At 40.5% G+C, this 13610-nt stretch overlaps 1 protein-coding gene across 1 annotated transcript in view; it reads left to right on the top strand.

The window, feature by feature from the left end:
- LOC136877006 (aminopeptidase N) overlaps nucleotides 1-13610 on the top strand; it is a 167100-nt gene that overhangs the window by 17711 nt on the left and 135779 nt on the right. The window contains exon 3 of the mRNA XM_067150794.2: nucleotides 1030-1452. Within this exon, the coding sequence (XP_067006895.2) occupies nucleotides 1030-1452 (423 nt within the window). The remainder of the gene's footprint in view (nucleotides 1-1029; nucleotides 1453-13610) is intronic.

The raw sequence follows: 13610 nt of genomic DNA on the forward strand, positions 1-13610 counted from the left end.
GTTCTTGTAGCCATCCATATTCATGTACTAAAGCACTTCTTTCATTTTAATTGCTTCTGTAAGACATTCTTCAATTTCTAGATCCATGATACTGATGCTAGTGAAACAAAGAATAGAAAAGAACAGCATTCTAGTTTACAACTATACCAAAGCTCCTGCATGACTGCAGACTGATCAAACAATCCGATGTGTGTGATCTGCCTGCCTGATCATGTGCTCTAACAGTGCAGCTTTCATGCCAGTGCGAAGTGCCTGCCGTCTGCTGTGTGCCACAGCTTTTAAATCCATGTGTCAGATAGTTCATATTCACCTTGGTGCATGCATTGCTTTAAAATGGTTTAGTTCTTTCTCTCCTTCTACATATATCCTGTGATCTGTGTTTACTACTAACCTTTAATCTCTTTTGTCCCTCTCTCTCCTTTACTTGGGTTTGTGTGGCTTTCTTCTATTCTTCACATATAAATACTGATGATCTCTCAGGAATGTCCTATTCAGTGATCATGAACTCTTGCTCCCCTTTCCTTATGAAGCTGGGAAGCAGAAATGAGCTTGTCAGAGACTGAGAAGAAAAGGATTTGGAGCAAGAGGGATTAATATGAAGTAAGCCTGTCTATAAAGACAAGAGTATAGGAAGATGCGAAGATTGTACTTGTCCTTTTGTGATTTTATATTCATCCTTGTTTCTACCTACTTTTCCCCCCACAATAATTATAGTAGTCATCCTTTGTACATAATTCATCCTCTTGTCTAGTTTTATGTCTTTGAAACATGTCATATATAGAGAAATGTGAGTGAGTGAGAGACTTCGTAAAAGAGCGATGATTCAATTTAAGAGGCATTAAGAATGAGGTCACCAGGTGTTTGAATAATTGTCTGTCCACCAAAATCATAGCAATATACAGACAGTAGCCACATGAACTCAGATTCAGCCTTTAGTCAGAACCTTTATCTAGGGTATTTCCTGTATCTTCCAAGGGACGTTTGTTTTCCATTCATTGATACTAAGATATACATAATGATGTGTTGCAGTATTTCCATAGCAGCACTGGTGGATATGATGTCCTCTCCAGCACCAAATCCCCAGCGTATTTCTGGTACTGTTGTTCCACTGCACTACAATGTGTACTTGGCAAATGATCCGGAGAATGAATTAAGCTGGGGTAATGTCCACATTTTAGTTCAGGCATCTAGTCCTGCAGAAAGCTTTGCCCTCCATGCCAAAAGACTGGAATTGGACCAGGAGACACTTGTCATCACAGATGAAGCAGCACAACATCCCATTGGAGTTAAATCATTAATCTACGAGGCTCAGAATGAGTGGTATGTCATTGAGTTGTTATCACCATTACAGCAGGATGGATATTACACTGTGAGTGTGGCCTTCGAGCGCCGGCAAGCACTACGAAATGATGGGTTGATGTGGTCAAAACAAACAATTGGTAACAATTCAAGGTAGGTCATAATCATGATTAAGAGTACCCATAATAACAAAAAGATAACTTTCAATTGTATTCACACATAAAAATTTATCATAATAAAGTAATGCATGTGCTTTTATTCCACAAAAAGTAATTACATTCTAGTTATTTGGGTTACTGCTCACAAAATTTTAAAGGTTCTATTAACATGCAAACCTACACTTTCATTACAGACTCTCATACCTTTCAGTGTTGAGCTGGCAAACCTTTGAGGATGAAATAATCATCTATATAATTTGCAACAAACTTTGTGGCCTTATCTGCTTCTAGGCTATATACCTTGAAATCATTTTAAACCAAGTCTAACCATCTCCTCTTTGTCTTTTTATGGGGCCCTCATCTCCCATGGCTGAGCCTTCTTTTTCTTCACCAGGCGAGTTGGCCATGCAGTCAGGGGCACACAGCTGTTAGCTTACATCTGGGAGATTAGTGGGTTTGAATCCCACTGTCGGCAGCCCTGAAGATGGTTTTCCATGGTTTTCCATTTTCACACCAGGCAAATGCTGGGGCTGTACATTAATTAAGGCCACGGCCTCTTCCTTCCAACTCCTAGGCCTTTCCAAAAAAAAAAAAAGCTTTTTCTTCATTTGAGTAGGCATGCTACGGACCACATTTGCTCAACTGTTGGGCTTTGATCTTTGCCCATGGACGTTCTTCAGGATCTGTCTCACAGCCTGTCTGTTTTGTTAGTCCATCAACCCCAGTTCTTTTGTGTTCTTCTCAGTCTCCATTAGCCATGTGGTACAGACTTTCTTGTATTGTCAGAAGGTAAACAAGTGGTTGGTCAGCCTGCTGGGAGGCAATCTTGCAACACAACCATAGAAAGCTACCGTATGTACTTTTTGTGGTACAGTTAGAGAGCCTTTCTATCTGGGAGTAGAGCTGTGAATTGTGAATCATGACATCTCCGGAATTTCATATCTTCCAGTACTGGGCCTGGGATCTTTCTAAGAATTCTTCTCTCTTTGACTTCCAGTTTTTTCAATCAAGCCTTTTGCTATTTAGTGACAGACACTCTATGCCATATGGGGCTTCCAGGCAGATGACTGTTGTGTAGTGTTTCAGCTTCAGATTTCATGATGGACATTACTTATTGTAGGTGTTTTGAGTCAGTCAGTTAATAGACCAGTTCTATGGTTGAGTCTATTATAGGTAACAAACAAATGGCAAACCCCATGGTGCTATAGCCTTGATGGGCCTTAGCCTTTGAAGGGACCACCCAAAGGCTAGAAGATTATGAGACAACACATAAGTCAGTGTGATACATCCTCTCGGCCATTATCCTTGACTTTTTAAACTGGAGCCACTACCTTACTGTCAGTTAGCTCCTCAATTGTTCCAATTTAGGCTGTGCGGACCTCAAATCAACCTTCAGATCAAACTAAAATTCACTGACCTGGCCAGGAATTGAACCTGGGTCCTCCAGAGAAGGGGCAGGCTTGTTCTCCTCGGTAAAAACCAAACTAAACCCCATGGCACTACAGCCCTTGAAGGGCCTTGGCCTACCAAGCAACCGCTGCTCAGCCTGAAGGCCTGCAGATTATGAGGTGTCATGTGGTCAGCACGACAAATCCTCTCAGCCGTTATTCTTGGCTTTCTAGACCAGTTCTCCTAGGTAAGCTGTCTTAAAAGTTAGTTGTACAGGCAGTTGTTATGCCAGTCAGTAGGCACAAAAAATATTGAATTGGGATTCAGTAAAACTGGGAGAAGGTAACCACATCCAGTACTTGGTAGTGATGTAACAAGAAAAAGTCAGTCCTATTCTTAAATCGCCAACAGGCTTCAGAAAAGGTGCTCATTTTTGGGGTAACCAAATTCCAATGAGACGCAAAGAACCCTTTATCAGAACTTGCACCATTAGAAGTGAGATAATACCAGGCTCCAAGCTGCTCCAGAAAAAGAAAGATAAGATCCAAAATTAGAAAATCTGTCAAGAAATCCAAGTGAAACAGCCTTGCTGTGAAACCATAGCTCCATCAAGTTTTAAATGTTTTTAAAACATAAAGAGAATACAGAGCCTCTGTGGCTCAGGCAGCAGCATGCCAGCCTCTAACCACTGGGTTCTGTGGTTCAAATCCCGGTCACTCCATGTGAGATTTGTGCTGGAGAAAGCAGAGGCGGGACAGGTTTTTACATCCTGTCAATGATGTGGAAAGACACACTCATTACTTCTGACATCATAGGGCATACAGTCTTCAAAACTTCATTTCAACTCGGGTAATTATTCAGAAGACCCTGCTGGCTCAGTGTACATCAGTACATCCTGCATCCTCACGAGACAGCACTCTGCTACAGTCCTCCAACAAGACATTGTCCACACATATATGGCACATGTATACCTAAGAAAAATGAAAATCCACAAATGAATTAAAACCATCAACAATTTGGCTGGATATCACAATAATATTGGGAGGGGTAGCTGATTCACTTAGTATTATCATGTTACAGAAACTTCTACACAGATTACGTGAATTAAAAATCAATACTTTGAATTCAGTTTTACAGGAAACCTTGTCACTTTCCTGCAAAAACTTCTTTCAGATCAGGATTTTTGATCAGCAAAGCTCATAAAAATATACTACTAAATAACTTATCTGAATCATATTGATATGTCATCGATAGACAACATGACCCAGGTCATTATGCAGATCTGGAGGATGAAGAAATTATTGGAAGGATGGAGCTGGAGCTCAGTGACAGTGACAGAGAACGATACAGGAACAGGATAGAGAAGCACCAGTGGCAGAGGTAAGAACAGAGAATACTGGAAATCTCAGCTGAAGAAAGCGAGAGAAGGAGAGAGAAAGAGAGGGTGAAGAGGTTCTGGGAAAAGAAGAAGAAAACCCAAACCGTGACAAAGCTACCATCCTACAGAGGCTGAAATGAAAGAAAAAGAAGATATTAGAATCTAATATCCTCTTTACTTTAAACATGATTGGTTATTTTACTATCCAGATAATGATATGCATCTACTTCCTTTTTTAAATCACAAAACCTCATATTCTGTATCACCTGACTTTATTCATCTGCATTCTGTTTTAGATTTATTTTGATCATGTACTCCATTTTCATGTGTATCCATATGTATTCATAACATTTAGCAGCTTCTGCAGATGTTCTACAGACTTAGATTAAGTAAAATCGACAAATTTCTGATTTCTTCTTCTTGAACTTTGATTCCTTTTTCCATATTCCACTTTGATATCCTTTACTGCTTGCTCTACATAAATATTAAAACTGATGGGGGTAAACTGTAACCCTGTCTAATTCCTCTCTCGTTTGTTGGTTATCTTTCATATTCTTTGATTCTTAACTCCGAGGTCACACTCTTTGAGGCTTTAGGCCTCAGTACATTCCATTCACAGTTTTAGGCTGATAAACAGGCGAGAAATGTGACTTGAACAGTAGGCATAATTACCACAGCAAGTCAATAAACCTACCCGTAGTTCAAAACATCATTGAAAACATGTAAATAAACAAAGGTCATAACAGTTTCAGTCACATGAACAAGTAACACACAAATGCAAAAATGATACTACAAACACCAAAAATCACAGAATAAATTGTACTATATGAGCTATGTGCTTACGAAAATAAAGTGTCACCATTACACACGTATACTGTATATACTACAGCAAAAAAATAGTATACAAAAATATCACTTACACTGCCATATTATACAGCATTATCTTTTCAGCCACAGAATTGTCACTTTCTAGTGAAAAAGTCATTCATGGTCGATCGTTTTTTGTTTTGTTTTGTCTTGAAACGGTACAGTGCTCCTTCACCATAAGAAAGGCTCAATAATTTGTTGCTGTCTGTGTCATACGTAGAGATATAGGTTTGAATTTTGTGAATGTGGCTAGTGCTTCAGCAAACGTAGCCAGCATTTCAATTTCCCCTCACTCCTGCATGAAGCTTGAGCTGATTGTAGCACAGCATTGTCACACAGGGACTTATTATGCCAAAAGGTTGTGCTTTAGGTGATGTTTACATGTGTACATTAATTAAAACCCAGAATTTGTGACAAGGAAACAGAACTATCATACATTGACTAAAAATTTTCCAAAGCGCATATTGAAACTTCACCAACTGTATGGATGAATCATTAGGTTGATAGTTTATACAAATGTATTCATCCAAAGGTGCTTATGCTTTTTAAGCATAAGACCATTGTGTTTAGTTTTAAGTTCAAATGTTTAATTGGTTTAAGGACTTGACCTTAAGATTATCATTAGCCTGCAGATGCCCAAAAGTAGGGCAAAACATGTACCTAATTAGTATATGTAATTCATGTAGGATTTAACCTCTTAACATACCAATTATTTACAAAATTGTGATCATTTTTTACCTAATTTTTTTAATTGTTAAAATGGGCTATTTATTGAAAACTAATGACAGTGGTAACAATGAAAATACATTTTTCGAACTTAACAATGAAATATAAGCCACCGAAAAGTTCCTGTTTTAAAATCTTGAGTATACTTGTGATACTTTTACGGGTTCTAAAATAAATAACACAGCACTAAACAGATGGCAAGTAATACAACATGACACTGAAAGTCAAACTCTTCTTCACCCTCCATTTTCAGCTAACAGACAAAGTACACTTATATAGCAAGAAATACGGGAAAGCTGCGAAAACTAACTGCCTGAGTCACTGACATCCACTATGGTTGAGTCAGAGACATCTGTTGGCAAAAATAGGACTCTAAAGTAATCATTTCATAAACATCTGGCGGAAATATTGAGAAACAACAAGAAACGAGTATATTCGGGTTCTTAAATTTGGTACCGATCAATGAGCGACATTCCCGAGTATACTCGGGATTTTATTTTATATAAATATATAAAACCCCGAGTATACTCGGGCTTTCATGTTAAGAGGTTAATCACTACAGAATATAATTGTATTGAATAGGTGGACACAGTATATTTTATTCTTGAAAGAATTTTACTTGGCTGTACATGTTGCGAAGATACCATCCCTTGGCATGAACTTCTGCCAGTCCTCGTCGATAACAAGTTTTTTGCTGGCAGTGTTGGTGTTGTTTGTGTTTCTGTTTTTGCCAAAGACACACTTATGAACTGTGGTGGGAAAAACATGGAACCATGCTGACACAACAAAGTGGATTTACCTGTAGAATATTGAAATTCATCTTGAGTCCTTTCCTGGTGTTTAGCACCAGCTGTTTGAAGCACTTGATCACCCTGCATTTAGAGGTTGGAGGACACTGGTACAGTTCAGGGGATAGAAAATAATTTTCATATTTCTTAAGAAAGAAGAAAAAGAGAGTTCCTGTGGGTGTATGGCACAGTTATCTAGAAACAAAACAATTTTCCTTACTTGAGCACCCATAGAAGTGTCCATTCCACAAAGAAAATTTAAAAAAAAGTATGTAGTCATCCAGGCTCTACCATTCACATAGTACCACACTGGTGACTTATTAAAGTTCTTAAATTATCTGGATTTCACTGCTTTGCCTATGATGACAGGGATATGCTTGTCTGATCTGTATTGTTACAGCAGAATAAAACACAGATGTGGTCCCTTGCTCTTTTTCCTCTGTGACAAGTTTCTCCTTTATGTGCTAGCCTGCGATCTGGTAAACATTATTATAAAAACAGGTCAGTTTCATCCATATTATAGATGTCCTTCGGTTAGTATCCTTCAACCAACTTTGGGAGATTTTCTTTCCACTCCGATCTTGACTAATTTCATCGACTTCAGTTTCACTTAATTCTCACTTGGATGCTGCAGCATGATCACTCTCTGTAATGTGATCTTTGTCATAGTCACTTTTTTCATAACTTTCTTCTGCATCACTTTCTTCAAAAGCCCACTTCACAATAACATTTCGATGACTAGTAGGTTTTGTTTATCAGTTTCTCCTTTGATTATTGGTATTTATTTTCAGTAAAAGGGACCATCAGCTCAAGGAAGATCTGAAAACAGAAAAAAACAAATCCACCAAAAACAGTTTGACAAAGGTAGAAAGCATTTTGTAATAAGTCGTCGTGAATTTTCTAAAGTTGAGGTATGGTCGTCCAGGTAAATAAAACAGCTTATGACAATGTCCTGGGACAGATACTAAAATTTGAATGAGAAGTTACTCCAGTCTTTGGCTGAGAGGTAAATAATGCTGTGCTGAGTTTTAAACAACAGTTTAAACAACAGACATGCTCTATTGGTGGAAAAATATCTAATTCCCTCCTTGGGAATTTAGAATTTCCACAACAGTTATGAGGAAAAGGCTGGATGATACATGTCATCCACATGCCAAATGTAGGATTAAACATTGTTTTATTGCCATAATTACTTTCATCTCAGTGAATTATATAATCCTAACTTCCTCAGAAAGATTACCTTTTACATCAAGAAGATTTTCAAAATATTTCCTTCATCTGTTCAGGGATTCTATAGGATCTACAATATTGACTTTGAACAAGTTATTGGACTGGGATTTATCTAAAAAATGATCGTAAGTGTGACTAAAACAAAATGCTTAATCTTTCATAAAACAGCCCATAAGATCACAGAGGCTAACACTGTTACCCTAAAGAACCAAGTAATAGAGAAAGTATAGTATTAGACTCAACACTTTCCTGGAAAAGCCATATTGATTATGTAATCAGCAAAATTACTCCTTTATAAGAATAATGCACAGATTAAGATACAGTAATTTCTCTCAACAACAATTGAAGTGTATATATTATGCAGTGATCCATCCACACATAACATTCACAAGCTTCATTTGGGAAAGATGTAGGCAAGATTATGTTAATAATTATTGTTACTAGCCCAAGTCAAGGCTTGGAAGTGGAGGCCTCACCCACACATGCTAGAGAGGCATCCATGGTTCCGTCACATGAGTGATACGGTGAACTCAGTCATGATAATGCCAAGTGGAGACCATGTAAGTAGGCCTACTGAAGGGGGAACAAACCTGGCTAGGTTCGGGCCAGGGGTGGACCGCTGGATGGACAACTGAGGGGCATGGTCTCTGCTACGGAAAGCCTGACTTGCAGAAGGACAATGTCTGGCTGTATGCCTCACCACAGATGATGAGAACGACGCTCAGGACCCCAGAAGGGGCAAAAACCCTATGATGATTGAAATATGGATGCTTATAAAGAACCAATTTCAAAAAATTTCAACATCAAGGGAAGCCAAGGAAGCTCCAGTAGAGCAGATCCAGGAGCAAGCCCAAGATGAAAAAATGGAGATAGAAGTTCCAATTGGACAGGCTGTCACTGACTCAAAACAAGAAATGGCAACAGAAGCTCCAGTAGAGCAGACTGCTGTCAGAATCAATCAGCACGATACCAAACTTCTAACACAAAAGTGGAGAGTGCTGAATGCCACTTCATAATACCAATATAATGGTCCGTTATTGGACATTATAAATTTTCCAACTAACTCATTCCTGGTTGCCTGCGTTTCGCCCTCGTGTGCTAAGTTAGGCTCGTCAGTTGGGACTTAGCACACCACCCAAGACGCAAGGCTAGTGCATACGGTGGAGGCCACTGCATAGGCTACTTGAAGCCACCAGCAGTGCCAATGCACTATGAGAGCTATGTCTCATTTTCAAAAATTGATGCCTGCCTGGCCATCAAATGATGTAGATGTTGATTCCCATAGGGAACCTAAAATATTTGTCCTGAATGAGTAAATTTATAATACCAATATAATGGTCCGTTATTGGACATTATAAATTTTCTAGCTAACTCATTCCTGGTTGCCTGCGTTTCGCCCTCGTGTGCTAAGTTAGGCTCGTCAGTTGGGACTTAGCACACCACCCAAGACGCAAGGCTAGTGCATACGGTGGAGGCAACAACAACAACAAGAAGTTCTTTCATTCCCACCTCTTATTGAGGTGGGTGGGCCACAGCTAATCTAGTAGCTCTTAGGCCGTGTAAATTGAATTGTATAGCGAAAATGAGCATCTTGCTGGTGGTATGTGTCGTACATACATAGAGGAGGGAGAAGGAAAAGGGGTTGGCGCAGAGGCAACCGAGACCACCCATGGCGGACCCCAGGGAGAGGCCACACCACACCCGCCCATATTAACCCCCGTTATCCCCCATTTATTGATCAAGACAGAAATACATATATACAGTTAACAACATAGAATACAACTTATAAAATGGAGATGTGCTTGAGTATAGTTCATTGCGCTGAAAATGACATATATAAAGGCAGTAAAAGAAGAGCTGTGAACACACAGTACTTAATTTTAAACACTCATTGAAAACTGTGGGCCAAAAGAAAATGTTTTCGTGGCAGGGCCTTGTGCACTAGGGAAACGGAACACCAATGGCCTGGTGGTGGTATAATCCACCAGGCAGATATATACGAACAAGAAAGAGATTTAACACAATTCTGTCAAAAATTAGAAGAGGGACAATTATAATACACTTAATGAAAGTGAAAAGAAACGGCAGCATGTGATAGTTGAGGAATATCAACAAGCAATAGTAATGTTGAGATCAGTCCACGAGAAAATGACTAAGGAGTACAAGCAACAGTATGAAGAACAGAAGTGCAAGAGATAGCACGTTAGTGCCATAAAACACTCAGTTAGGCAGCATGAGAGTAAGTACCACTGCAGGCAGGAACATTGTACACAAGTAATCATATATAAATAGCTTATGTAATGGATAGCAGTGGGGAACGGATAGGGAAGCTACGTGATTGGTGGGGGAATGAGATGATAAGTTCCAGGTATCCTATTATTATTAAAAATATGGGTAGCTAAAGGGGATAATGTAAGTGCTTCAATGATCGAAGAATTGTGGTTGGAGTGACCAGTTTGAAGATATTTGAGTCTAAGATTATGTAGGTGGGATAAGATAGTTTGAAAAGTATAAAGGGGAATAAAATTGGCAGAGGGAGTATCAAATGGGAGTCGGTAGGCGATACGTAAAGCATGCCTATCCAGTTTAAGTAACTGTAGATAAAGACGGCTGTCAGCCGGAAGCCAGGTCAAGGAGCCATAGGTGACGATGGGACGGATGAATGTGTGATAGACGCGTAGTACTTGGGGCGGTCGAAGGCCCCAAGTACGACCAGTGAGAAGACGGAGAGCATAAAAACGGTGAAGGGAGTGTTTGTAGACATGGTTAATGTGATGATTCCATTTAAGGTTATTTTGAAATTTAATGCCCAGGTACGTTAATAAGTTAGTCTCGGAGAGAATAGTATTATACATGGTTAGATGGACACGGTTCCGAGGTTGAGATATTCGAGACTTTTTCCGAAAAACTATGAGTTGAGTTTTAGTTGGGTTGATAGAAATGTGCCAAGAATTGAACCAAGTTTCAAGAACGGTTAAATAATTTTGGAGATGTTTTGTTAATGTTTTAGTAGTGGGTGTTAAAGCTAAAATGGCAAGGTCATCGGCATATTGATAAAGGTGGAGGGGAGGATCAGGGTGAGGGATATCGTGGGTGTATAGGATATAAAGAAGAGGAGAAAGAGGGGAGCCTTGGGCAACGCCAGCTGTTAAAGGGAAAGGATAGGAAAGCGTGCCATGGATAGTGATCTGTGCCATGCGGCATTTCAGATAATTGTACACAAAACGGATGATAGTAAATGGAAGCGGGAGATGACGGAGTTTATAAAGTAGTCCTGGATGCCAGACCGAGTCAAAGGCGCGGTTGACATCGAGGCAAACTAATGCTGCTGTTTTGCGAGGTTGTAGAAAGGTATGGAGGGAGGCAGAGATATGAAATAAATGTTCATGAGTAGAATGTTGAGGGCGAAAACCAGCCTGAGAAGAAGGGAGGAGACCTAAGGAATCGAGGTAGGAAGTAATCCTTCGACTTAGGATGCCTTCAAGAATTTTACTAAGAACCGGAAATAAAGAAATCGGGCGGTAGGAATGTATGTCAGAGGGGAGTTTATTGGGTTTGAGAAAGAGAAGAAGGGTGGCCTTACCCCAACGAGCGGGGTAGGCCCCGGTATACAAAATAAAGGTGTAAATCGTACTGAGAAGATCGATGAGAATGGAAGGCGCTTCTTGGATATGCCGGTATGAGATACGATCAAAGCCAGGAGAGGTATTTTTCCTATGTTTCAAATAATGACGGATATCGGAACGTGTGATAGGAGCATTTAAGGGATGGGTATAATCGACTTGGGGAAAATGTAGAAAAGAAGGTTGGAGGTCAGAGTGGTCAGGGTGAAAAAAGTGATTAATGAGATGTTCTTCAGGATGGAGAAAATCAGGGTTCGAAGAAGGAGAAAAGACTGTCCGAAAATAATCCGCAAAGATATTCGCTTTGTCTTTATCAGTACGGGGATGGTTCGGAGCACGTAAAATGGGGTAAGTGGGGAGGGACTTATTCGTTTTAGTGAGTTGTCGAAAAGTCGTCCAGAACTTGCGTGGCTCATGATAATCAGCTAAGTCGGTACATTTGTCAGTCCAAAATTTACGTTTAATAGCCTTAATGTATGATCGAGCATGTCTTAATGTGCGTCTGTGAAGCTGTAACGTAGTCAGGTCTTTGGTACGAAGATATGAATTATAGTAGTCATGAGCAAGGTGAAGGAGACATAAAGCCTTAGGTGGGATAGGAGGTTTAGACGGGTGGTAAGAGTGGCGAGGAATATGGAGATTATCAGAAATAATAATGGCTCGTTCAATAGTATCAATGAGGGAGTGAAGGGCGGGGATGGAGGTAGGGGGTGAGGTACCTTGGAGTAAGTCTTCAATAGTAGTGCGATAATCCTGCCAGTTAGCATGTGAAAAACGACGGGTAGGAGGGGGACGGGAAGATGAAATATGAGAACCCGAATAAACACCAGAAATAGTAAGGAGGGCCGGAGCATGATCGCTTTTTAGTGGAACGAGTTGTTGGATAGTGGGAGAAGAAGCCAAAGAGGGGGAAAGGAAAAGGACATCAGGAGTGGATTGATTAGCAGGTAAGGTATGAAAAGGGAAAGGATAATGTATACCCCGGATATTATTACATAAGTCGAGAAAGTCACGATGCTGGGTGGGAGTATATGACGTTTTATTAATATCGGCTAAAATAATATAATCGGTAAAAGTCGAGTCTATGTGTTGTATAAAATCTGTGGGAGCGGAGAGACCAGGTGTGAGATAAAGAGTAGCAATAGTGAGCGATTTGTGAGGAGTGAGTATTTCTAATATGAGGTATTCTGAGAAGTTGTTAGGAAAGTTAAAATAATGTTGAATTACGGTGTATGTTCTACGGACGCCAATGGCGACTCCACCGCGACCTTGACCAGGACGGTCAGCGCGGTAAAGTACAAATGGAGCGAATTTAGGGTGAAAAGCGGGCGTCAAAAAGGTTTCATTTAGTACAAAGACGTCCGGGGTATACATGGAAAAGGACATATCCAGAAGCGGAAGGTTGGCGCGAACTGATCTTACATTAGCATAATATACCTTGAATTTATCGCATAAAATGTACCGTACTCAGGGGAAAGAATGAAAAATGCATTCAACTCCCCGAGTATGACACATCCACATGTGTATTGAGCACCAACCGGGCCGCTAACTGGATTTGGGTAAGGATATGGGGACGGTGGGTAGGAAGGATATTCTGCAACACCATCGTGACAAAACGAATGATGTTTTCAGAAGTAGGAGGAAGGAGAGCAGTATTGGATTGGGTAGTAGGGAGATCATGGGATTGGACTGGTACGGCGGTTTCAGGCGTATTAGGTTCAGGGAGAGGTTTATTTTTACATTTGTAACTGAAGGAAGGGTGTTCAAGGTTACAGTTAACACACTTGGAGTTGATTTATTGGGACACACTTGTGTAGAATGTTCCCGACTCGAGCAAATGGCACATACCTCAGGGTGATTGCAAGGAGCTCCAGGAGCGTGGTCATAACGCTGACATTTTGGACAGCGAATCCGTTGTGGAGGCGCTGATCTGGATGGCTCCACCCTGTGACGCCGGCCGTAGATCAGCGCGCCGTCTCGCAACAGCGCGTCCAGCGGCGGGGCAGTCTTGGTTAGGATGCACACCAAGGTCGTAGGACCATTTGCATTCCTGATGCGGTGGACGCGGTAGATGTCGAGGCCGTCTCGTTGAAGTTGATCTAGAATGTCACTATCAGTGTAGTCCTTGTCCACTCCGTAGGCCACCACTGAC

This window comes from Anabrus simplex, chromosome 7 (assembly GCF_040414725.1).
Source record: "Anabrus simplex isolate iqAnaSimp1 chromosome 7, ASM4041472v1, whole genome shotgun sequence".
Taxonomy (NCBI): domain Eukaryota; kingdom Metazoa; phylum Arthropoda; class Insecta; order Orthoptera; family Tettigoniidae; genus Anabrus; species Anabrus simplex.